We start from the raw sequence: 23,235 nt of genomic DNA, 5'->3' as shown, positions 1-23,235 counted from the left end.
CACACCTGTGGTCCCAGCTACTCCAGAGGCTGAGGCAGGAGGAATCACTTGAGCCCAGGAGGTTGAGGCTACATTGATGAACTGTGATGAACCATGAACCATGATTACAGCACTACACTCCAGCCTGGGTGACAGAGCAAGACCCTGTCTCAAAAAAGAAAGAAGTCTCTGCTTAGGCCCCAGGTGAAGCAAAACAGATAATTTATTAGGCATATTTGTGTTGAGTGAGGTGTTTTAATTTAGCAACGCCTCAATAGGATCTTTATGTTGAAATGTTTGTTAATGTAAGAATCAAGAAGAACCAAAACAACTCTATAGGTGGATTACATGTAGTTTTACCAAAGGGTTAATTTAAGAGCATGGAAGATGCTTATTCCCATTCTTCCTGGTGGGCTCTCATCTCTTAGGGCTCATCTTCAGTGGAGATTGTCCATTGTCAATGGAGAGGCCTTTCCTGACCCCTACTGCATCCGGATCTGCTCTTTTCTTTCTTTCTTTCTTCATCTTTTCCTTTATTTCCCTGACCACCATCTGTAATTATCTGTATGTTTTTGTGTGCTTCTATTACTGACCATAAGCCCTACTTTATGCAATAAGTAGGAGTTTTGGTCTTTATTTCTCAATAAAATAAATCTAGGTCAAATATTTCCTGGACCTACTTGAGGGTAATAGGAACCTTGTTGAGGATACAATGAGGAATGTCAGAATAGCTAGACAGTGCAGAGCTAGTGATGGGGGAATATTGAGAGAAAATGTTGAAGAGGAAGGTGGGCTAGTTTTGTCCTTAGGGCCTTTTTTTGTGTGGGAGGGGAATTGTGAGGGCACAAGATGAAGAGTGTCAGCAGAACAAGGCCCTGCTATGTGAAGTGGGTGCCATGCATGTGACATTCCTTTCTGTTTTGTTTTACTATTCAGAGTAAATTTAGTCTATATTTAGCATCTTTGCCAATTTATGTATTTTCTCTCTCTCTTTTTTTTGTGGGGTATGGCAGTACAAGGAGGTGTTGGTCACATTGCTATTTATTATACAATTCCCCCAAGCACTCTGAATGGCAACTTTATAAATAATGACTATTTATGATTGTTGTCTAGACCTAACAAATGGTTATTTAACAGGCAATGAAATAATTTACCCACGGTTCTTATACTATATTTACACACACCACTTTTAAGGGGCAAATGTTAGGGCTTATGCTCAAAATGTAAGTCTTGTTCACAGTAGTGAATTATTCTCTATGGACAATGAAATTAGTACTCACTGGTATGAAACGCGGGACGAAGACAAGTACAGTTATTTTTTAGGGATCAGGTTCTTGGAGTTGAATGTTTAAGTCATCTTAAATCTAATCAGTGCTGATTGGAAAATATTAAATAACATAACCATTACTTAACTTCACAATAATATAGATTTATTGTCAAACAGGTAAAAAATACAGAAAAAAAAGAAGAAGAAAAAAAAATTTATCCCCAGAATAACATGGTAAACATTTTGGTATATACCCTTCTAGGTTTTTTCTCTTATTCATGGATTTTTAAAGCATACAATTAGAAATATACTGTACTTACATCATGATCTATTTTAATATCTCAATGATTTTCTAGATCTAAGCCTTATCTATAGCTACACTATTTAATACTGTAACCACTAGCAACATGGGCTGTTGAGCACTAGAATTGTGGCTAGCCTGAATTGAGATGTGTTCTAAGTGCAAAAAACGCACCAGATTCCAAACACAATTTTTAAAAAGCAAAATATCTCATTACTAATTTTCATATTGATTACATGTTGAAATATTTCAAATATGTTGAGCTAAATAATATATTAACAAAATTAATTTCACTTGTTACTTTTTACTTTCACTTGTTACTTTTTACTTTTTCTAATGTGCTTACTAGAAAATTTAAAGTTACAAATGTCAGTCATTTTCTATTTCTGTTAGACAACACTGGTCTATAGTTCTATAGCTGCATAGTTTTCTATTATATGAGTAAAATTATTTGACCAGTTCTTAACCACCATCTTGCTGAATCCTCAAGATACTTCTTATTTTTTAGTATTAAAAATTACGCATTGACCACCTGTACAGAGAGATCTTTTTTACATATCTTTGATTGTTTCCTTAGGATTTACTGTTAGAAGTGGAATTGCTAGGAAAATGAAAGTTATTTCTTTCTTTCTTTATATTTTTTGAGGCAGGGTCTTGCTCTGTTGCCCAGACTGGAGTCCAGTGGCACAGTTATGGCTCACTGCAGTCTCAACCTCCGAGGCAATCATTTCCACTTCAGCCTATCAAGTGGCTGGGACTACAGGTGCATGTCACCATGCCCGGCTAATTTATTTATTTATTTATTTTTGGTAGAGATGAAGTCACCCTATGTTGCCCGCACTGGTCTTGAACTCCTGGGCTCAAGCAATCTTCCCACTTCGGCCTCCCAAAGTACTGAGATTATAAGCAAAAGTTACTATACCTAGGCAAAAATGTTTAAATGATAAATAATGTTATAAATAAATGAAGAAAGTAAAAAATAATGCTCTTTCTCTTCATTATTCAATTATATTTCTCTAGAAAGAGAGTAAGTATCATTCTGATCATTAGCAGTTGTTCATTTTACATTGAATCAAAAGCACCATTTCAGCCGTATTCAAATTAATTAATGTTAGCTACCCTTAAGCTGTTTTTGAAAAGTCAGCTCTGAGTTGTCCTGTTTTATGTGAATTACAAAGTATTAAGGATTGGAGCTCAGTGTTATCCTTTCTCCTGAATTAAACTATACACCTTTTAGTTTATTGATTGTACACAATTATGAAATGGAAAAGATTATCAGTAGGTATATTTTTAAGCCTTTCCGAATTATCTTTGTAATACTGCGATGGAGGAAGGGTGTAGGCAAAGAAGTTGTGAGCTTAAAAGATCATTTATCAGATGTCCAGAATATTTGATCTGTTACTTTGTGTGAAGGTATAACCTAACATTTTAATACTATTATTATACAATAAAAACAAAGCCTTAGCATCTTTAGCAACAGGGCAATACCACATGAACAAGGTTGTACTTTTCTTATAAAATTAATCTGATGGCTGAGCATGGTGGCTCATCCCTGTAATCCCAACATTTTGGGAGGCTGAGGCGGGAGGATCACCTGAGGCCAGGAGTTCAAGACCAGCCTGGCCAACATGGTGAAACCCCGTATCTACTAAAAATACAAAAATTAGCCAGGCGTGGTGCTGGGCACCTGTAATCTCAGCTACTCAGGAGGCTGAGGCAGGAGAACTGCTGGAACCCGGGAGGTGGAGGTTGCAGTGAGCTGAGATCATGCCATTGCCCTCCAGCCTGGGCTGACAACAGCAAGACTCTGTCTCAAAAAAAAAAAAAAAAAAAAAAAAAAATTGATAAAATACACTGAATTTTTGCCTAAAATGGCCAAGAGAGCCTCTGTAAAACCTTCCTTTGTGGCTTTCTTAGAATTTTTGCATTTTGTACTTTTCTCTAATGTCTTTGGGATTCATACAAAAAATGTTGGGAACCTTTAGGAGTTGCTGAACTGTCATATCCCCTGGTTATTAAAGAAAATGCTGATTCAAGAAATCGAGCTTATGTTTGACGAGGCGATATAGTGTTATTGAGGATTTAGTGGACTGAACAGTGACTTGAATATAATTTAAGGAGAATGTTTTATGGCATTTCTAGAGTATAAAATGAAGAGTTTCTAGTTCCCCATTAGTGTTTCATATGAAATAAAGAATTACATTGTCTACTAGTGGAAGAAGAAGAAATAAAAATCTATAATTCAATCCAACTTGAAAATTCTTATAGGCCAGGCGCGTTGGCTCATGCCTGTAATCCCAGCACCTTGGGAGGCCAAGGCGGGCGGATCACTTGAGGTCAGGAATTCAAGACCAGCCTGGCCAACATGGTGAAACCCCGTCTCTACTAAAAATACAAAAATTAGCCAGGCATGGTGGCACGTGCCTGTAATCCCAGCTACTCGGGAGGCTCAGGTGGGAGAATTGCTTGAACCTGGGGTCGGAGGTTGCAGTGAGTCAAGATAGTGCCACTGCACTCCAGCCTAGGTGACAGAGTGAGACTCCACCAAGAAAAAAAAAAGAGAGAGAGAGAGAGGGAGGGAGGGAGGGAGGGAGGGACGGCTGGAGGAAGGGAGAGAGGGGGAGAGAGAGAGAGAGAGAGAGAGAAAGAAAATTCTTCCTTTTTTTTTTTTTTGACAAAGTCTCACTCTGTTGCCCAGGCTGGAGTACAGTGAGTGGAGCGATCTCGGCTCACTGCAACCTCCGCCTCCTGGGTTCAAGCGATTCTCGTGCCTCAGCCTCCCAAATAGCTGGGATTGTAGGCATGCGCCACCACACCTGGCTAATTTTTTGTATTTTTAGTAGAGATGGGGTTTCACCATGTTGGCCAGGCTGGTCTCGAACTCCTGGTCTCAAGTGATCCTCCCACCTTGGCCTCCCAAAGTGCTGGGATTATAGGTGTGAGCCACTGCACCGGCCTTCCTAATTTTTGATCTAAAGAATTTGAAGAATCAACCCTGCCTTCACTAAGCAGAAACTGTAAGCAGGATTGTCTGTAAGAATCACATTTCTATCCTTTGGCATTTTAAACAAGAGAACTAATATTTTATTTTGTTGGCATTTTAAACAAGAGAACTAATATTTTATTTGGTATAAACAAAAGCAAAGTATAAACTAACTTGACTCTTCTGTCTCCCAAGAAAGTAGACAAACAGCTGCCACTTTGTCAGTTAGAAGTACTAAAATTTATTTTAAAGGCTATTCATTTATATTTCTTTTACCCTGTCTACATAATTAATAGCTTAGTTTAATTCTATTTTAAACTTTTGCCATCTGCAGGATTGCTATACAGTGGTGACATCAAGTCCCATAGGAACATGTTTGAGTAATTAAGACTACAGAAAAGGCTTCCAGAACAACGTTTTGATTACAAATAAAATTCAAAGTAAAATATCCAGTTTTGAAGGAGTAGGTATTTTTCCTAATTAAAAAACAACTAAAAGCCTGTCATTTATTTTAGTATAATTTTGAAAGTGTTTCCATATGTAATGCCACAGAGCTAAAAGTCTAAGTCTGATACATCCATTCATAAAAAAAAATAAAAACAGTAGAGGGACAGGGGCCGTTTTCAAGAGAGCCTTCCCTTAGCCGATGGTGGCTTAGAGCAAAGAGTCATCTTTTGGTTTCCATATGAAGAATTATTTGAGGTGCTACGAGGATTATTTTCTAACTAGTATGATAGAGAAGCTGTGTAGTCTGTTTTAAAAATTACATGTTTGTTGTCTAGCTTACACATACATGTTATGTATGTGATTATTTTTCTTGATTTCATTCAGTCAGTGGATTTTTTTTTTGAGCATTTACTATGAGGATATCCAGTGGAGTCTCACTAACTGGCATATTCTGAACATTTCCAATAACATCAACTTCTGCCTGATTGACAGAATATGAGAAATTCTGATGGTTCACATGTTTAATACAAACATTTGACTTCTTTATAACTTACTGAACGTAGCTATTTAATAAGATAATATTTTTAAAGCAATAATGTTGTATTATGAAATGACATCTGAAGGCAGATGTAAACCTATGCTATAATTTTTAAGTTCTTTTTATTAAAAGGAAGATTTCTTGCAAATGTTGTTTTTCTGAAAATTAAGAGCCCTCCTTAAACACTATTTTATTTATATATTTATTTATTTTCACTTCAGTAAGTCTTCCATAAAAAGTTTCTCGGGCTGGGTGCAGTGGCTTAAGCCTATTATCCCAGCAGTTTGAAAGGCTGAGGTGGGAGGATCACTTGAGCCCAGAGTTTGAGAGCAGTCTGGGCAACATGATGAAACCTCATGTCTACAAAACAATTAGCCAGATATGATGGTGCACAACTGTAGTCCCAGCTACTCTGGGGGCTGAGGTGGGAGGACCAGTTGAGCCGGGGGGGCAGAGGGTGCAGTGAACTATGATCCTGCCACTGCCCTCCAGCCTGGGTGACAGAGCAAGACTCTGTCTCAAATAAGTAAATTAAATACATAAATAAATAAATAAGATAAGGTTAACTTTACCATGGTAATTTTATGACGTTTGCGTTTTATTTTATTTGTTTATTTGCCTTATGGCTAAAAGGTAGTATCTAAAACTTTGGAGATATATATAGTATAAAGAGTATATATAAACTCCAGTTGGTAGCCCCTATTTAATAGATTACTTATCATTAGATACAGATCTCAGATAGCTGCCCATTCTTCCCAATATCAGTGCTTCTTGATCGTGTCTTAAAGAATTTTTTTTCTTTTAATTCCTAACATTGTACTCTCCATTTTATAAATGAAGAAATCAGAGCATAGAGGGATTTAGAAGACGTGTGTAATTCTGAGACCCAGCCCACTACCTTATTCACTTCCTGCTTAACAAATTGAATGGACAAGCATTTGTTAAGTGCCCTCTCTGTGCCAGGCATATGCCGTGTCTTGATGGGCTCCCAGTAAAGTCTGAGTAATTGGCCTTGTCATGAAATGGGACTTCTAGCAGTGTTTCATCTCATTGCCTGCTAAGTGGGTTTTGAGTTGCATCTTGACTTCCACTCTGGAAGAAGAGAAGGAAGCAGTTTTCCTGTAGAAAACATACCTGTAGGCTGGGCAGGCATGGTAGCTCACACCTGTAATCCCAGCACTTTGGGAGGCCAAGGTAGGCAGATCACTTGAGGTCAGGAGTTCAAGGCCCCCTGGCCAACATGGCAAAACCCCATATCTACTAAAAATACAAAAATTAGCCAGGTATGGTGGAACGCGCCTGTAGTCCTAGCTACTTGGGAGGCGAAGACAGGAGAATTGCTTTGAACCCAGGAGGCGGAGATTGCAGTGAGCCGAGATTGTGCCACTGCACTCCAGCCTGGGCTACAAAGCGAGGCTCCATCTCAAAAACAAAAGAAAAAAAAGAAAAGAAAGGAAACACACTCTTAAATTGTACCCTTTTCCACTAATACCATCTGACTTCTTCACTTCTCCTTTTTTAACTGCTCTAGTCATCTGAATGTGTGGAGATAGTGCTGGTCCACAGTGTGACATTGGGCACATCATCTCGGACAAGCCCCACTCACCGTCACCCCTATATCATTCAGGCAGCGTACACAGTCTCTTGATTCTATCTGGTAACTCTCCCTTGAATCTAAGCCCTTGTCTCATCCTGTTGCCATGCTAGAGACATCATCATCATCGTCATTATTGTACATTTTTCTAACTGATCTTTCCGCCTCAGCCTCTTTCAGCACTCCTGCAAGCCTTTTTTTGTTTGTTGTTTTGCTTAGAGGTGTGTTTTTGGGGGGCAACAGTGGCCATGGTCACTGTTCCAAAAGGCAATTCTGCTCATGACCTGACTGTACTAAAATGTGTACCACTTTTCATCAGTGTTCGCATGCAAGGCCCTCTGCAAACTGGTCCAAGTCGGCTCCTCCAGGCTTCTCTATCCAGTTTTCCCACATGCACTCTCAGCCACACACACACAGAACCTCTCACCACTCTCAAGGCAGAAAAGCTGCTGGGTACGTCCTCCCCTCTCCTAAGCGACACTTCCATCACTTTTTTGCACTGTGTATTACTACTCACTGTCCAGCTCCAGATCAGATGTCCTCTGTGAAGTTTCTCTTAATTCCCCCAAACAAACCTCAACCTCCTGCCCCTGCCAATGCCTCAGCATTTTCTTCAAACCTCATATTCTATTCTATACCTCTATTCTGTAACTTATTGCATCAGCATACAAGCATACAGTTGTTCCTCTCGCCTACCAGGTTGTAAAGCTTTTCAAATACAGCATCTTTTAAAAAAAATGATTTTTGTTACTCTAAGATCTAGATAAGTGCCAAGAAATACCCATGAATCGTGAATGCACCTCTGGCCTGAGTTTTTGCCTACACATTCTACTGGCTGAGCTTAATCCACTTTGGAGGTTTCATTAAGATACAGCCACTTTAGCTTCACAATGAGTACATTAGCATTTTGTAATCCTAGAGCACTCTGCTGCATGTTTCCAAACACAAAAGATCCCTTAATTCTGTTTTCAACAGAAGACAGCTCAAATGCCCTATATTACCTTCTTGGGAAGAGGCATTCATCTCCTCTTTGTCCTTTGTAATGGATTTTGGTCCATTGATCATAATGACATTTAACATCTATTTCAACACTTGGCATGTGGCAAACATAGTGCTTTGTATGTATTACCACTTTTATTGCCTACCTCAACAACATTATGGTGTAGGTGCTTCTGTTCTCTGGCTTTTAGAGAACAGGAAGTGGAGGCACAGAAAGATGACAACTAGTCTGAGGATGTAGGGAAAAAAAATCAAACAAAGCTGCTTTTGCTATTCTCTCACTCACAGCAATCAACACAGAAGACTTCTGGGACCTCTGGTCACCAGGAAGTGTGTGGGAATTTCTCCCTGCCAACCACCAGTCAATCAGTTCTGCAGTGGCCACCAGCTGCAGAATTGTCCTCGAATTCAATTCAATTCTGACACTCCTGCTACCTGGAGATAGCAGCAGATCCCAAAGGTTAAGGGCTCAGTCCCACAGGACTTCTTTCCCCACTTTCAATGCCAATAGCAAGCCCCAAGTTATTTTACCGGTGCTTCTGACTGACCAGCTATATATTGGGGTTCCCTCAACCCCCTCCTTGGGTTTGATTAATTTGTTAGACTGGCTCACAGAACTTAGGGAAAGACTGACTGACTTTTATCAGTGCATTCGTATAAAGGATTATCACAAAGGATCCAGATGAAGAGATGCACAGGGCAAGGCACCTGCAAAGGAGCGTGGAGCTTCGATGTTCTACTGCCCTCCAGGAACCTCATGTGTTCAGCTATCGGAAGCTCTCTGAACCCAGTCCTTTTGACCTTTTATTGTTACGTAGGTATGATTGATTAAATTTACTAAGTTGGTGAAACTCCTGCCCCAGTGGTTGGGGAGTGTGGCTGAAAGTTCTAACTCTCTGATCCTGCCTTGGTCTTTCCAGTGATCAGCCTAGAACCTGAAGCTACCTAGAGGCTGCCAGCAAGCAGTCATCCCATTAGCATACAAAAAAGACTATTACATTGGAAACATGTGAAATCACATCAGAGATTCCAAGGATTTGGGGAGTTGTGTGCCAGGAATCCTGGACAAAGACCAACTATACATTTCACGATGTCAGAACTAGTACGTGGCAAAGCTGGCATATGAACCAAGGCTGGATGACTCCAGAATTCATGTCCTTAACCACTACGTCTCACTATCTTCCAAATAAACATCTATTCTAAAAACAATCATAACTGATACAGAGGGATTTTTAAATAAATGTCAATATTTAAACAGTGATTGGCCGGGCGTAGTGGCTCACACCTGTAATCCCAGCACTTTGGGAGGCCGAGGTGGGTGGTTCATAAGGTCAGGAGTTCAAGACCAGCCTGGCCAAGACGGTGAATCCCCATCTCTACTAAAAATACAAAAATTAGCCGGGCACGGTGGCGGACACCTGTATCCCCAGCTACTTGGGAGACTGAGGCAGGAGAATCGCTTGAACCCAGGGTGGAGGTTGCAGTGAGCCGAGATTGCGCCACTGCACTCCAGCCTGGGTTACAGAGTGAGACTTCATCTCAAAAATAAAATAAAATGAAATTAAAATACAGTGATTATTACCAACAGTTTTTACTCTGTGGCTTAATTTTGCTCCTTTGATTATTTCAGGAAAACTTTAAATCCACCATTGGATTAGTAGGGAAAATACTGAAAAAACAATCAAGATTACATAGCTAAAATGTAGGTGCTTGGACTTACTGTCCTTTCATTTTTCTGTAGTATGCAGTGCTTCAAGACAGCCTTGATTGTTACAATCAAATATTATATACAAAACAACACTTTGTAGAGCTGCTGGATTGTACATGTGCTTGCTGTTTCAAATTACCTGTATTGCACAGGCCATGTTAATGGAAAGAAAATTAGCTTAAAGACAGGAAGTGCCTTATTAGCTCAGTGAAGCCATGGTCTGTTCAATTAAAGTGTTAACAAATATTTCAGAGGAAAGAATGTTGAGGGTCATAAATTAATTCAACACAGTTGTTCCTAAGCACTTACTATTTACCTGGGAATGTGTACCGTGTTTGGTGCTTTGAAGATAAATGTTATTTACAAAATGCCTAGCTAATAAAACCTTGCTTCAGAATGCTGTATTTGACATCAAAGATCTTTATGCTGAACTTTGTGGTTGACAAGGTTTAATTTCATTTAAGTATGGGATAGGAGAGTCTTACTGGATAAGTCTGCATATAGATAAAAGTCACAGGTATCCAAATCACCTGTTCTGACTGTGTTTATAGCTGCATTTCCACCTGTACTGTATAATGTGACCCAGATTTTTTACCCTTTAATGCACCCATATGGCTCTTATTTGTAATTGTGCATCTGTTAAGCCATGTGAAATACTGAGTTTGCATGTCTGTGAAAATTCACTGCTGCTACTAGTCTTCCTTCTTTCCTTTTTTTTTTTTTTTTTTGAGACGGAGTCTTGCTCTGTCGCCCAGGCTGGAGTGCAGTGGCCGGATCTCAGCTCACTGCAAGCTCCGCCTCCCAGGTTCACACCATTCTCCTACCTCAGCCTCCCGAATAGCTGGGACTACAGGCGCCTGCCACCTCGCCCGGCTAGTTTTTTGTATTTTTTTTAGTAGAGACGGCGTTTCATCGTGTTAGCCAGGATGGTCTCGATCTCCTGACCTCGTGATCCACCCGTCTCGGCCTCCCAAAGTGCTGGGATTACAGGCTTGAGCCACCGCGCCTTCTTTCCTTTCTTGGTTGTCTGAAGACTCCAAGAGAAGTAGTTAATATCAGTCTATTGTTTCAAACCACAAACTTTGGAAACAGATGCACTAGTGTGGAAAACAGTTTGTCGACATAACTACAAGATTGCCTCTTTGTGAAAAGACCTAGTTCCCTATGTCTTGTTCAGAATTCAAGAGTCGCCCCTATGTAAACTTGGCTGCAGAAAAATTCAGAAAATGAGCATCTTGGTTAACCTTTAAATGCTTATTCCAAGTTCAAAGGGGATTAAAAACCAAAAAATCTCTTAGAATCACCTTTCAACTAACATGAACTGCTTTGGGACATGGGTAGTTTTTATAATTAAAGTGACTAAGGATAAAACGCGTAGCATATAACTTGCTTTCTTCATGAGAGTCCACTAAAAATTCCTAGATCCCTAAAGATCAAATTTATGTAACATATCCACTTTAAAAATAACTGCCAATTTTCTGCTTTAAAAGAGATTCTATTTGCTAATGGAAAAAACAAAACTTAGTCTAGCCAGCAAAGTAATAAAACTTATGTGATGCAATGGTGCTTTTCTCATAGCAAAATGCCGCATAGGATACAAAGGAAAAGTGCATTAACGTGACCAAGGCCCATACACAGCCAATGTACACAGATCTCATTTTCCAATTTTTAGAGTATTTTAAAATTCTTTGTTAAACTTATTGAAGCAAGATATATTTTCATATATATATTTTTTGATACAGTTTAGAAACCAGATTTGATCTGGTTCTCTTGCAAATGGACTACAGTCATTTGCTTCTGCATCATTCTAGTTGCATAAACATGGCAGAAAATAGCCCTAAAACCCCTGATTTCAGACAAGCATGATGTGTGCCTATAGTCCCAGCTACTGAGTAGACTGAGTGGGAGGATTGCTTGAGCCCAGGAGTTTGAGATGAGTGTGGGTAACGTAGATGCTGTCTCTTACAAAAAAGTTAAGGCTGGCCACGATAGCTCACACCTGTAATACCAGCACTTTGGGAGGCCGAGGTGGGTGAATCACCTGAGGTCAGGAGTTCGAGACCAGCCTGGCCAAAATGGTGAAACCCCCACCTCTACTAAAAATACAAAAATTATCCAGGCATGGTGGCATGTGCCTATAATCCCAGCTACTCAGGAGGTTAAGACAGGAAAATCACATGAACCTGGGAGGTGGAGGTTGCAGTGAGCCGAGATTGTGCCACTGTACTCCAGCCTGGGCGACAAGAGTGAAACTCTGTCAAAAAAAAAAAAAAACACACACACACACACACACACACACCAAAAACAAACGAACTGATTTCACTTGAAACATATAGATAACTAAAACCAAAAGCAAATTAAGTCGTTCTAAGAGTAGTGGTTTCACTCTTCACTATTGCTTTATATAGTCATGGTCTTCACATGAGACGTTCTTAATGGTGGGAGAACTGGGACAGGATAGAAGAAGCTGGCTTGTTCTGGGTTATAACTGGTCAGTTAATTTCTTTTTTTTTTTTTTTTTTTGAGACAAGGTCTCATTCTGTCACCCAAGCTGGAGTGCAGTGGTGCAATCTCAGCTCACTACAGCCTCCACCTAGCAGGCTTAAGTGATCCCCCTACCTCAACCTCCAGAGTAGCTGGGACTATAGGCACATGCCACCATCCCAGGCTGATTTTTATAATTTTTGTAGAGATGGGGTTTCACCATGTTGCCCAGGCTGGTCTGAAACTCCTAGGCTAGATCCTCCCGCCTCGGCCTCCCAAAGTGCTGGGATTATGGGTATGAGCCACTGCAGTAGGTCTATTAACTGCCTTTAACTGTGTCCTGTTCATAACCATTTTCAAACACAGTTAAAGGTATTTTCCTTTATCTATTAAATATATGATTAGTAAAGAAATACAGTGTTTCTCAAAATAATGTCGTAAAGTTTTTGCCACTATTCTTTAAACTTTCAATTGTATAATCAATATTTCCATTAATAAAATATAAATTGCCTACATAGACTCTAAGGTATGTCTTTATTTATTCATTTATTTATTTTTTTATTTTTTTGAGACGGAGTCTCGCTCTGTGCCCCAGGCTGGAGTGCAGTGGCGCAATTTTGGCTCACTGAAAGCTCCTCCTCCCAGGTTCACGCCATTCTCCTGCCTCAGCCTCCCGAGTAGCTGGGACTACAGGCGCCCGCCACCTCTCCCGGCTAATTTTTTGTATTTTTTAGTAGAGACGGGGTTTCACCGTGTTAGCCAGGATGGTCTCGATCTCCTGACCTCGTGATCCGCCCGTCTCGGCCTCCCAAAGTGCTGGGATTACAGGCTTGAGCCACCGCGCCCGGCCTTTTTTTTTTTTTTTTTTTTTTAAGACAGGGCCTTGTGCTATCGCCCAGGCTGGAGTGCAGTGCAGTGGCGCAATCTTGGCTCACTGCAACCTCTGCCTCCCAGGTTCAAGCCATTCTCCTGCCTCAGCTTCCTGAGTAGTTGGGATTCCAGGCGTGCGCCAGCATGCCCAGCTAATTTTTGTATTTTTAGTAGAGATGGGGTTTCCCCACGTGGGCCAGGCCGATCTCAAACTCCTGAGGTCTGCCCGCCTCAGCCTCCCAAAGTACTGGGATTATAGGTGTGAGCCACCGCACGTGGCTAAGGTATGTCTTTAACGTATTTATCCCTCTGTCAATAGATGTGAGCACACACTATCACATCATGACATATCTGATTCAAATTAACACATTTGACATTCTTTGAAGCTTGCATTCGGACTGTAGCATTTGCAACACCTCACTGTATTGCTAGCCAACCAAATCTAATCAACAATTTGACGCCCTGACTAAATTAAAGAATATTTTAAAAGTTAAAAAATGTTTTGAAGTGTATTTTGAGGTTAATGTAGATAACACATGAAGTGAAGCCTCAGTCAAATTAAAACAATGTAAGAGACTGTTTGGCAATAGGCTGCTTCACAGTAACTCACCACTGTGCAGAGCTTTGTCTATGCAGCATCTCATTTAATTCCCATCACAACTCAGTGTAGTTAATTTTGCATTTCCATTGCATAGTCGAGGAAAATGAGACTAAGGGAGAATGAAATGTCTTGCCCCAAATCACAAAGTTAGTAAATGGGAGAGTCATATTCTGTCTCAGCGCTGTCTGCCTCCAAAATTCACTACCTGTTAATATTCTTTTCATCTGCATTGACCACTACAGTCTTACATCTTTCTTTTCCACATTTTAGGTTATGCTGGAAAAGCACAGAGGAATTTAGTCACAGCGTGTATTAGGGACTCACCTGTTCTCCAGTGGAGATTACATATAACTATCCCACATCCACCACAGATCTGGTGGCCTGGATAATTTATCATCCAAACCTGGACACTTGAGAGGGTGCTTTTTACCAGAAATAGAGGCACAAACTAGGATTTTCCAGAGCAGAATGAGGACATAAGATGACCCCATATAAAGCAGTAGTCTCAGGGAAGGCATGCCTTATCAGAATTTGGATGGAGGGGGTTGAAATACCCCATCCTGTGCTACTGTTAAAACACTCAAAGCCATCAAGTGCAGTGGCTCGTATCTGTAGTCCCAACTACTCTGGAGGCTGAGGTGGGAGAATGGCTTGAGGCTAGGAGTTCAAGGCTGCGCTGAGCCGTGATCTTACCACTATACTCCAGCCAGGGCTACAGAGTGAGACCCCATCTCTAACAACAACAACAACAACAAATACTCAAAGCCACAGGTCAGATTTCTGCTTTGCTTTCAAGCTACCCAGCTTCAGCCCACCCCTTTTAGCCACTCCTTCTAGAAGTGTTTCCTCACCTCCCCCATCACTGGTCTAGAATCATGGAGAGCCTCTTGTGTAAGTGTTCAGCCACCTGTGAGGAGAGCCTCTTGTGTAAGTGTTCAGCCACCTGTGAATTAACCAAAAGAACAGGCCATTTTACTAACCATTTATTAATATTCAGTCTCCAAGATCACAGAAGGGGTTGGAGTTGATCAAATATGTTGAGGCACAAAAGTCTGGAATATCTCCTGCATCTGGTAAAGTCTAAAGCTGGTGCTGAAAATTCAGTAAAGCCAGGCACGGTGGCTCATGCATATAATCCCAGCACTTTGGAAGGCCAAGGCGGGTGGATCACCTGAGGCCAGGAGTTCAAGACCAGCCTGGCCAACATGGTGAAACCCCATCTCTACTGAAAACACAAAATTAGCCAGGCATGGTGGCACACATCTATTTTCCCAGCCACTCGGGAGGCCGAGGCAGGAGAATCGCTTGAACCCAGGAGGCAGAGGTTGCAGTGAGAAGAGATTGTGCCATTGCACTCCAGCCTGGGTGACAAGAGCAACACACCATCTCAAAAAAAAAAAAAAAAAAAACAGGAAAAAAAGGAAATTCAGTAAAGCAACACTGTGGAGGGAACAGGTAGTTCCCTAAATAATACCACCTAAGAATTCTTCATGTTGAACACATTTTTCAGTATTACAGATGGTAAGGATTACTACTTGAGGGTCATGTGCCAAGAGGGAAGTAATGTAACCCTTCTTTGCAACATTTCAGGTCTGACTCTCCTAAATAAAGCTGAGAATTATCAGTTCTCAAGCCATGGTGCATTTCATTTTTACTTCCTCCAATAAACTGGAAAATGTACCTGATATTGGCATTATAACCATGTTATAACATTTATACTTCTTAACTCTAATTAATAAATGTAATTTGCGGTTTATCAGAAGGCTATAGGGATATTATTGCTAGTGTTTTGAGAAATATAAGATGTATTACTCCTGCGTCAATCAGTAGATATTGCCAAATAAATTTCAAGGTCATATAACTGAACATTACTATTGAACACAGTTTAGTTTTAAATAACAATGGGATTAAAATTCATCTTACAACTTCTATATAGATAAATTCAGTAATGTTTCAGGTTTTTTTGTTTTTTTTTTTTTTCTGAGATGGAGTCTTGCTCTGTCACCCAGGCTGGAGTGCAGTGGCACAATCTCGGCTCACTGCAAGCTCCGCCTCCCAGGTTCATGCCATTCTCCTGCCTCAGCCTCCCCAGCAGCTGGAACAACAGGCGCACGCTGCCCCGCCCGGCTAATTTTTTTGTATTTTTATTAGAGACGGGGTTTCGCTGTGTTAGCCAGGATGGTCTCAATCTCCTGACCTCGTGATCCGCCTGCCTCCGCCTCCCAAAGTGGTGGGATTACAGGCGTGAGCCACCGCGCCCGGCATAATGTTAGTTTTAGGGTTGGAAGACAGATGCAAGGGAGACAAATATAGGAAAATTAAGGATCAATGAGCTATTTTTAATACTTTCAAATTAGGTTGGCAGCTGTTGTTAGTGTCAGGACTTAAATAACTTTGCTTTGTTAAAAAATAAATTCGCAACATATGGATTTCAGTATGCTGTGAATTTATTGTTTGTGCTTATTAGGGAAAGTCGCTTCAGCTGAAAAAAGTAAGAAATTCTCCAGAGGATTAAAAAACCATCCTTGTTAGTGGACAAGTGATCTTGTCTTATCAAGTCTTATCAAGACATCTATCCTCAGCCGGTTGCTGTGGCTTATGCCTGTAACCCCAGCACTTTGGGAGGCTGAGGCAGAGGATTGCGTGAGTCCAGGAGTTCAAGACCAGCCTGGGCAACATGTTGAGACCCCCCCCCCATCTCTACAAAAATTTTAAAAATCAGCTGGGGATGGTGGTACGTGCCTGTGGTTCCAGCTACCCAGGAGGCTGAGGCAGTAGGATTACCCTGGGTGACAGAGTAAGACCCTGTCTCAAAAAAAAAAAAAAAAAAAAAAAATTCCTCAGAAACTTCTAATCTTCTAAATTTACCAACTTTTTACAGTAAAACCAGTCTTCTTGCTAATTAAATGAAGGAATTGCATTAGACTGGGTCTTAAATTCTTAAATTCTGTTATTTTTGGAATTATAAACCCAGGCCTGGGAGAGACATTCTGAGACCTTTTAATTCCCCCTTCAAACTCAATAAATGCATATGCCTATCTAGTGTGAAGAAAGAAACCCATCTATTATGTAGAAAAAAAACATCTTTCAAACTACCAAAGGAAATACCCCACTTTTCTTGTTAAGTACCCAGTATTTAAAGACACATTTGCTTTTTATCAACTGAAATTCCTCTCCTCTTCCTTTAGACTAGGGGACCTCAAGGGTTTCAGGGTGTCCTTAACACCAGGAGGAGGCAGTAAGGCTGGTACAGTATTTGGGGATGGCCTTAAAGACCAGCCTGTGGAAAAACTGATCTAGGAACCTCTGGTTAAGGATGGCAGATTGAGTACACACAGTTAGTTCTGTCCCCTTGCAAAATTTCATTAAAGTGACAGTAAAAGTATTTTTAAAAAAGAGGTAACCCACAAAGATGAATAAAATGGGAAAGAAGAAAATAACAAAACTTTGGAATCTGAAAACAGGATAATTAGTAGCTGACTTAGGAGACTCAAAGAGGCAGATCCTAATCTGGAAGTACAGATTGAGAAGCAAGTTGAGAAGCAATCTGAGTTATTCCCTAGAACTCCCAAAAGGCTCAAGAGGGTTTATCCTTTGGCAAGGGTGGAACAGAGGTTCTGTACACTGTGAGACACAGTTGAGGGAGAGGGTACCTAAACAAAACCAGAAGAATCGGGTAACACACCTCAACTTGGCTGCCACATCATTCAGCCAGGGATCACCCACCCCGTAGGCAGGAGATGGAAAAAGTATTATCTAAAGAATCTGGTTAGCCAAAAGCAAGAGGTGGGGAGAGGGGGCATGGGTGCATGGAGTGAGGACAAAGCTAAGAATTCTGACTTCGGGGGTTTCCCAAGGAAACAGCCCAACCTAGATCATCTTAGTCTAGATGACAGAGTCAAAAACCTCCCTTTCCCTGCCCTCATCCTCCTAAACACAGACAGATGGCTTCCAGCAGCTTTTTAGTATCTTACTATTAAATATGAACAGACGGATGAGGATGAACAGAGAAAGAGAAAGATAATAAGAACAGATAAAACAGATACGAAAGAGAATACTTAAAGTAAACATATCATTGATATTGTCTGAGAAAGAAGATATCCCCTGTAAACAAGAACAGGATGCTACAAAAAAAGGAACCTTCATGGACATGGGAACTCTTGGATATTAAAAATACGAAAGAAGAGGCTGGGCACGGTGGCTCATGCCTGTAATCCCAGCACTTTGAGAGGCCAAGGCAGGTGGAATACGAGATCAGGAGATTGAGACCATCCATCCTGGCTAACGTGGCGAAACCCCCTCTCTACTAAAAAATACAAAAAATTAGCCGGGCGTGGTGGTGGGCACCTATAGTACCAGCTACTCAGGAGGCTGAGGCAGGAGAATGGTGTGAACCCAAGAGGTGGAGCTTGCAGTGAGCCAAGATCACACCACTGCACTCCAGCCTGGGTGACAGAGTGAGACTCTGTCTCAAAAAAAACAAAAACCGAAAAACAAAAACCATGAAAGAAGAAATGGAAGGCCATTTGCTAGAAGTCTTGGAAGCTACGGTATAGGAAATTGCCTAGAAAGTAAAAACACCAAAGAAATGCAAAATCGGAGAGAAAAGATGAGAAAATTTGAAGTCCAGTCCAGGGATCCAATATCTAAATAGCAGGAAAAAAATGGAAGAAATAATATCATCAAATAAATAATTATAGAACATTTCCTGAACAGAAGGACATGAATTTCTGGATTTAAAGGCTTACCAAGTACCATGTACAGTGTTTGAAAGTAGATTCATACCAATGTACATCATCAGGTACTTTTAGTATACTGGAACATAAAAGGTTCTACAGCCTTTCAGAGAGGAAGAGAACAAATTCTCATGTGAAGGATGAAAATCATAATGGCAATACTGGAAGCCAGAGGACAGCAGAGCAGCACCCTCAAAGTTATAAAGAGAAATCAGTTTTGGCTTAGAATTCAGGAGTCTACCAAAGTATCATTTGAGGTTAAAGATAGAAAAATAGGATTTCCGGCCTCTCGCCTTTCGGCTCAGAGGGGGCGAAGGTGCAACTTTCTTCGGTCCTCCCGAATCCGGGTTCATCCGACACCAGCCGCCTCCACCATGCCGCCGAAGTTCGACCCCAACGAGATCAAAGTCGTATACCTGAGGTGCACCGGAGGTGAAGTCGGCGCCACTTCTGCGCTGGCCCCCAAGATCGGCCCCCTGGGTCTGTCTCCGAAAAAGGTTGGTGATGACATTGCCAAGGCAACGGCTGACTGGAAGGGCCTGAGGATTACAGTGAAACTGACCATTCAGAACAGACAGGCCCAGATTGAGGTGGTGCCTCCTGCCTCTGCCCTGATCATCAAAGCCCTCAAGGAACCACCGAGAGACAGAAAGAAACAGAAAAACATTAAACACAGTGGGAATATCACTTTTGATGAGATCATCAACATTGCTCGACAGATGCGGCACCGATCCTTAGCCAGAGAACTCTCTGGAACCATTAAAGAGATCCTGGGGACTGCCCAGTCTGTAGGCTGTAATGTTGATGGCCGCCACCCCCATGACATCATATATGACATCAACAGTGGTGCTGTGGAATGCCCAGCTAGTTAAGCACAAAGGAAAGTATTTCAATAAAGGATCATTTGACAACTGGAAAAAAAAAAAAGATAGAAAAATATATTTTCAGATATGTAAGCTTTCAACAATTTCACCTTCCATAAAAAGGTACATGGGATAGAGTGTGGGTAGAAGTTAACAGATAATGCCTTAAGGGCTGGGTGGGCATAGTGGCCCACGTCTGTAATCCCAGCACTTTGGGAGGCAGGTAGATCACCCGAGGTCAGGAGTTCGAGACCAGCCTGGCCAACATGGTGAAACTCTGTCTCTACTAAATACAAAAATTAGTCGGGTGTGGTGGCAGACACCTGTAATCCCAGCTACTCAGGAGACTGAGGCAGGAGAATTGCTTGAACCTAGGAAGCGAAGGTTGCAGTGAGCCAAGATGGCACCATTGCACTCCAGCCTGGGCAATAATGGTGAAACTCCATCTCAAAAAAAAAAAAAAAAAAAAGATAATGCCTTAGAGCCAAGTGTGATGGCTCATGCCTATAATCCCAGCACTTTGGGAGGCCAAGGCGGGCGGATCACTTGAGGGCAGGAGTTTGAGACCAGCCTGGCCAACGTGATGCAAACCCATCTCTACTAAAAAATAGAAAAGTTAGCCAGGCATGGTGGCTTGCGCCTGTAGTCCCAGCTACTCAGGAAGCTAAGGCAGGAGAATCCCTTGAACCTGGGAGGCGGAGGTTGCAGTGATTCAAGATCACGGCCACTGCACTCCTACCTGGGGGACAGAGCGAGACTCCATTTCAAAAAATATAGATAGATAGATAGATAGATAGATAGATAGATAGATAGATAGATAGAACCTTAAAAAAAGTTAAAGTAGGCCGGGCGCGGTGGCTCAAGCCTGTAATCCTAGCACTTTGGGAGGCCGAGACGGGCGGATCACGAGGTCAGGAGATCGAGACCATCCGGGCTAACACGGTGAAACCCCGTCTCTACTAAAAAAAAAAAATACAAAAAAACTAGCCGGGCGAGGTGGCGGGTGCCTGTAGTCCCAGCTACTCGGGAGGCTGAGGCAGGAGAATGGCTTGAACCCGGGAGGCGGAGCTTGCAGTGAGCTGAGATCCGGTCACTGCGCTCCAGCCTGGGTGACAGAGCAAGACTCCGTCTCAAAAAAAAAAAAAAAAAAAAAGTAGTAAATCAGTGTGTTATCTAGAGAAATGGAGATAAATACTAAAAGAATCAGCTAACAGAGGGGAAGCAGAAAAGGGAAAAAACTGAGAACTGCTGTTTCTCAAAACAAACCTTTTAGGACTGTTTGGTTTTTTAAATGATGTGCTTATATAATTGTAAAAAAAATTAAGTTTACAAAAGAAAAGATGGAATAGGTCACGATGGGCATACAAACTTTCTTTTCATTTTTGTTTGATAATATGGATCTTTCAATTTGACAAGTCCTTTGACAGCATATAATAGATAAATTGTTCAGATTTAATTTTAACTCATCAGCCTTTGAGTTTCCCAAGGTGTTTCTGTAGGTCTGCATGCATTAGTAAAATCATTCTTTTGTAGCAGTAATTAAGTTATATTTAGATAACTATTTCTTATGGGGACACTGACAAGAGATCCACAGGAAAAAAAAAAAAAGATGATGATCTTTCTTCTTCCACTGAAGAACCATGAGATAAGAGAACTAGCAGGTGGAGGTTTAATCGTTTTCTGACACACAAGCATACACAGAGGAAAATATGAAATGCAAAAAATAAAAGGTTTTTAAATCCCAGAATAGAAGACATAGTTTCAGTTGCTGCAACCTGAAATGAATTGTTTTTATTAGCTGATTAATGTTTCATGATTTGGGGATATATTTGTATACCATGTTGTTGGACTATTTTATTGCAGTGATGATGCCTCAAAGGATTTTGAAAAGGACCAAATGAATTTTGAGATAGTTATAGTTTTGGGGCTATTGCATGTACTAAACTTAATAGCTTTCTAATATACAGTGAGATTGTATCCATGTTTTATTATACAATATCTTTTTTTTTTTTTTTTTTGGAGACAAAGTTTCACTCTTGTCGCCCAGCTGGAGTGCAGTGGTACAATCTTGGCTCACTGCAACCTCCGTCTCCCGGGTCCAACTATTCTCCTGCCTCAGCTTCCCAAGTAGCTGGGATTACAAGTATGCACCACCACACCTGGCTAATTTTTTGTATTTTTAGTAGAGACGGGGTTTCTCTATGTTGGCCAGGCTGGTCTCAAACCTCTGGCCTCAAGTAATCTGCCTGCCTTGGCAGGCAGTGCTGGGATTGCAGGTGTGAGCCACTGCACCCAGCCTGTTATATAATGTTTTTTTAAAGGAGACACTAAAACTTTAAAAAGAGAGAGACATAGGGGACAGCATTGAAGATATGTAAATAGAGGGAGTAGATAGTGAATTAATTAAGAGCAAAGAGCAGCTCTTATTCAGTTTTTTTTTCCTGCCCAACAGCATCTTGTTTTGTTGCCCGGGCTGGAATGCAGTGGCTATTCACAGGCATTATGATAGCACGGTGCAGCCTAGAACTCTTGGATTCAAGCACTTCTTCTGCCTCAGCTTCCTGAGTAACTGGGACTATAAGAGTGCCCAGCTGTATTCATTTAACAAATATTGAGTACCTACTATGCACCAATACACAGGTATTGGAGCTACATCAGTGAACAAAATGGACAGAAATCCTTGCCTATGTAGAGCTTACATTCTAGTGGCGTGGGAGGTGAAGAAAGGGACCAAACAAAATGATTACAGGCAGGGCACGGTGGCTCACACCTGTAATCCCAGCACTTTGGGAGGCCGAGGCGGGCAGATCACTTGAAGTCAGGAGTTCGAGACCAGCCTGACCAACGTGGTGAAACCCCGTCTCTATTAAAATACAAAAATTGGCCAGGCATGGTGGCAGATGCCTGTAATCCCAGTTACTCAGGAAGTTGAGGCAAGAGAACTGCTTGAACCCAGGAGGCGAAGGCTGCAGTGAGCCAAGATGGTGCTGTTGTTCTCCAGCCTGGGCTAAACTACATATCAATAAATAATAATAATAATGCCTTAGGGCCAAGTGGGCTCTAAGGCATTGGGATGCCATCTTGGATTTTCATAGCTTGAGAAGTCAATGCCTGACTTCCAAGCTTCAAAAGACAGGCTGACTCTCTAGTTAGGACCAAAATTAGCTGAGCATGGTGGCACATGCCTGTAATGCCAGCTACTTGGGAGGCTAAGGCAAGAGAATCACTTGAACCCGGGAGGCAGAGGTTGCAGTGAGCTGAAATCACACCACTGCACTCCAGCCTGGGTAACAGAGTGAGACTCTGTCCCCCACAAAAAAAACAAAATGATTACATACAATACATACTATGTCAGATGGAAATCGGTGCTATGAAGATAAATAACTCAGGAAAGAGAGATGAAGAATGTGGAATAGGGAGAGGGCAGGCAATACAGTTTTAAATAGGGTAGACGCACAATAGGCACACTAAAATGCTTGCTGAAATTATTGATAAAAACACAATGTACAGCTGGGCACGGTGCCTCATGCCTGTAATCCCCGCACTTTGGGAGGCCAAGGCAGGTGGATCACTTTTAAGGTCAGGAGTTCAAGACCAGCCTGTCCAACATGGTGAAACCCTGTCTCTACTAAAAATACAAAAAAATTAGCTGGACATGGTGCTGCACACCTGTAGTCCCAGCTACTCAGGAGGCTGAGGCACAAGAATTGCTTGAACCTGGGAGGCAGGGGTTGCAGTGAACCAAGATCATGCCACTGCACTCTATCCTCGGTGACAGAGCAAGATTCTGTCTCCAAAAAAACCAAAATACATATCTGTCCATATCTGGAAAGCTTGTCTGAACCCTGAATTTTTTTTTGTAATG

The 23,235-nt window shown here is 41.4% G+C and overlaps 2 protein-coding genes across 6 annotated transcripts in view; both read left to right on the top strand.

Annotated features, from left to right (window-relative positions):
• PRICKLE1 (prickle planar cell polarity protein 1) overlaps positions 1-23,235 on the top strand; it is a 126,628-nt gene that overhangs the window by 52,671 nt on the left and 50,722 nt on the right. The window lies entirely within an intron of this gene.
• On the top strand, positions 18,154-19,434 carry LOC102133916 (large ribosomal subunit protein uL11-like). Its single transcript, XM_074006649.1, has one exon. The coding sequence runs from the start codon at positions 18,648-18,650 to the stop codon at positions 19,377-19,379; it is 732 nt and encodes a 243-aa protein (XP_073862750.1). The 5' UTR covers positions 18,154-18,647; the 3' UTR covers positions 19,380-19,434.

The sequence above is a fragment of the Macaca fascicularis genome, chromosome 11 (assembly GCF_037993035.2).
Source record: "Macaca fascicularis isolate 582-1 chromosome 11, T2T-MFA8v1.1".
NCBI lineage: Eukaryota > Metazoa > Chordata > Mammalia > Primates > Cercopithecidae > Macaca > Macaca fascicularis.
The sequence above is the reverse complement of the archived record's forward strand: the minus strand, read 5'-3'. Positions and strand labels throughout refer to the sequence as shown.

Bases quoted from the DNA above. Each gene is read 5' to 3' on its own strand.
- LOC102133916 (XM_074006649.1), top strand. From the start codon at position 18,648: ATGAAAATCATAATGGCAATACTGGAAGCCAGAGGACAGCAGAGCAGC.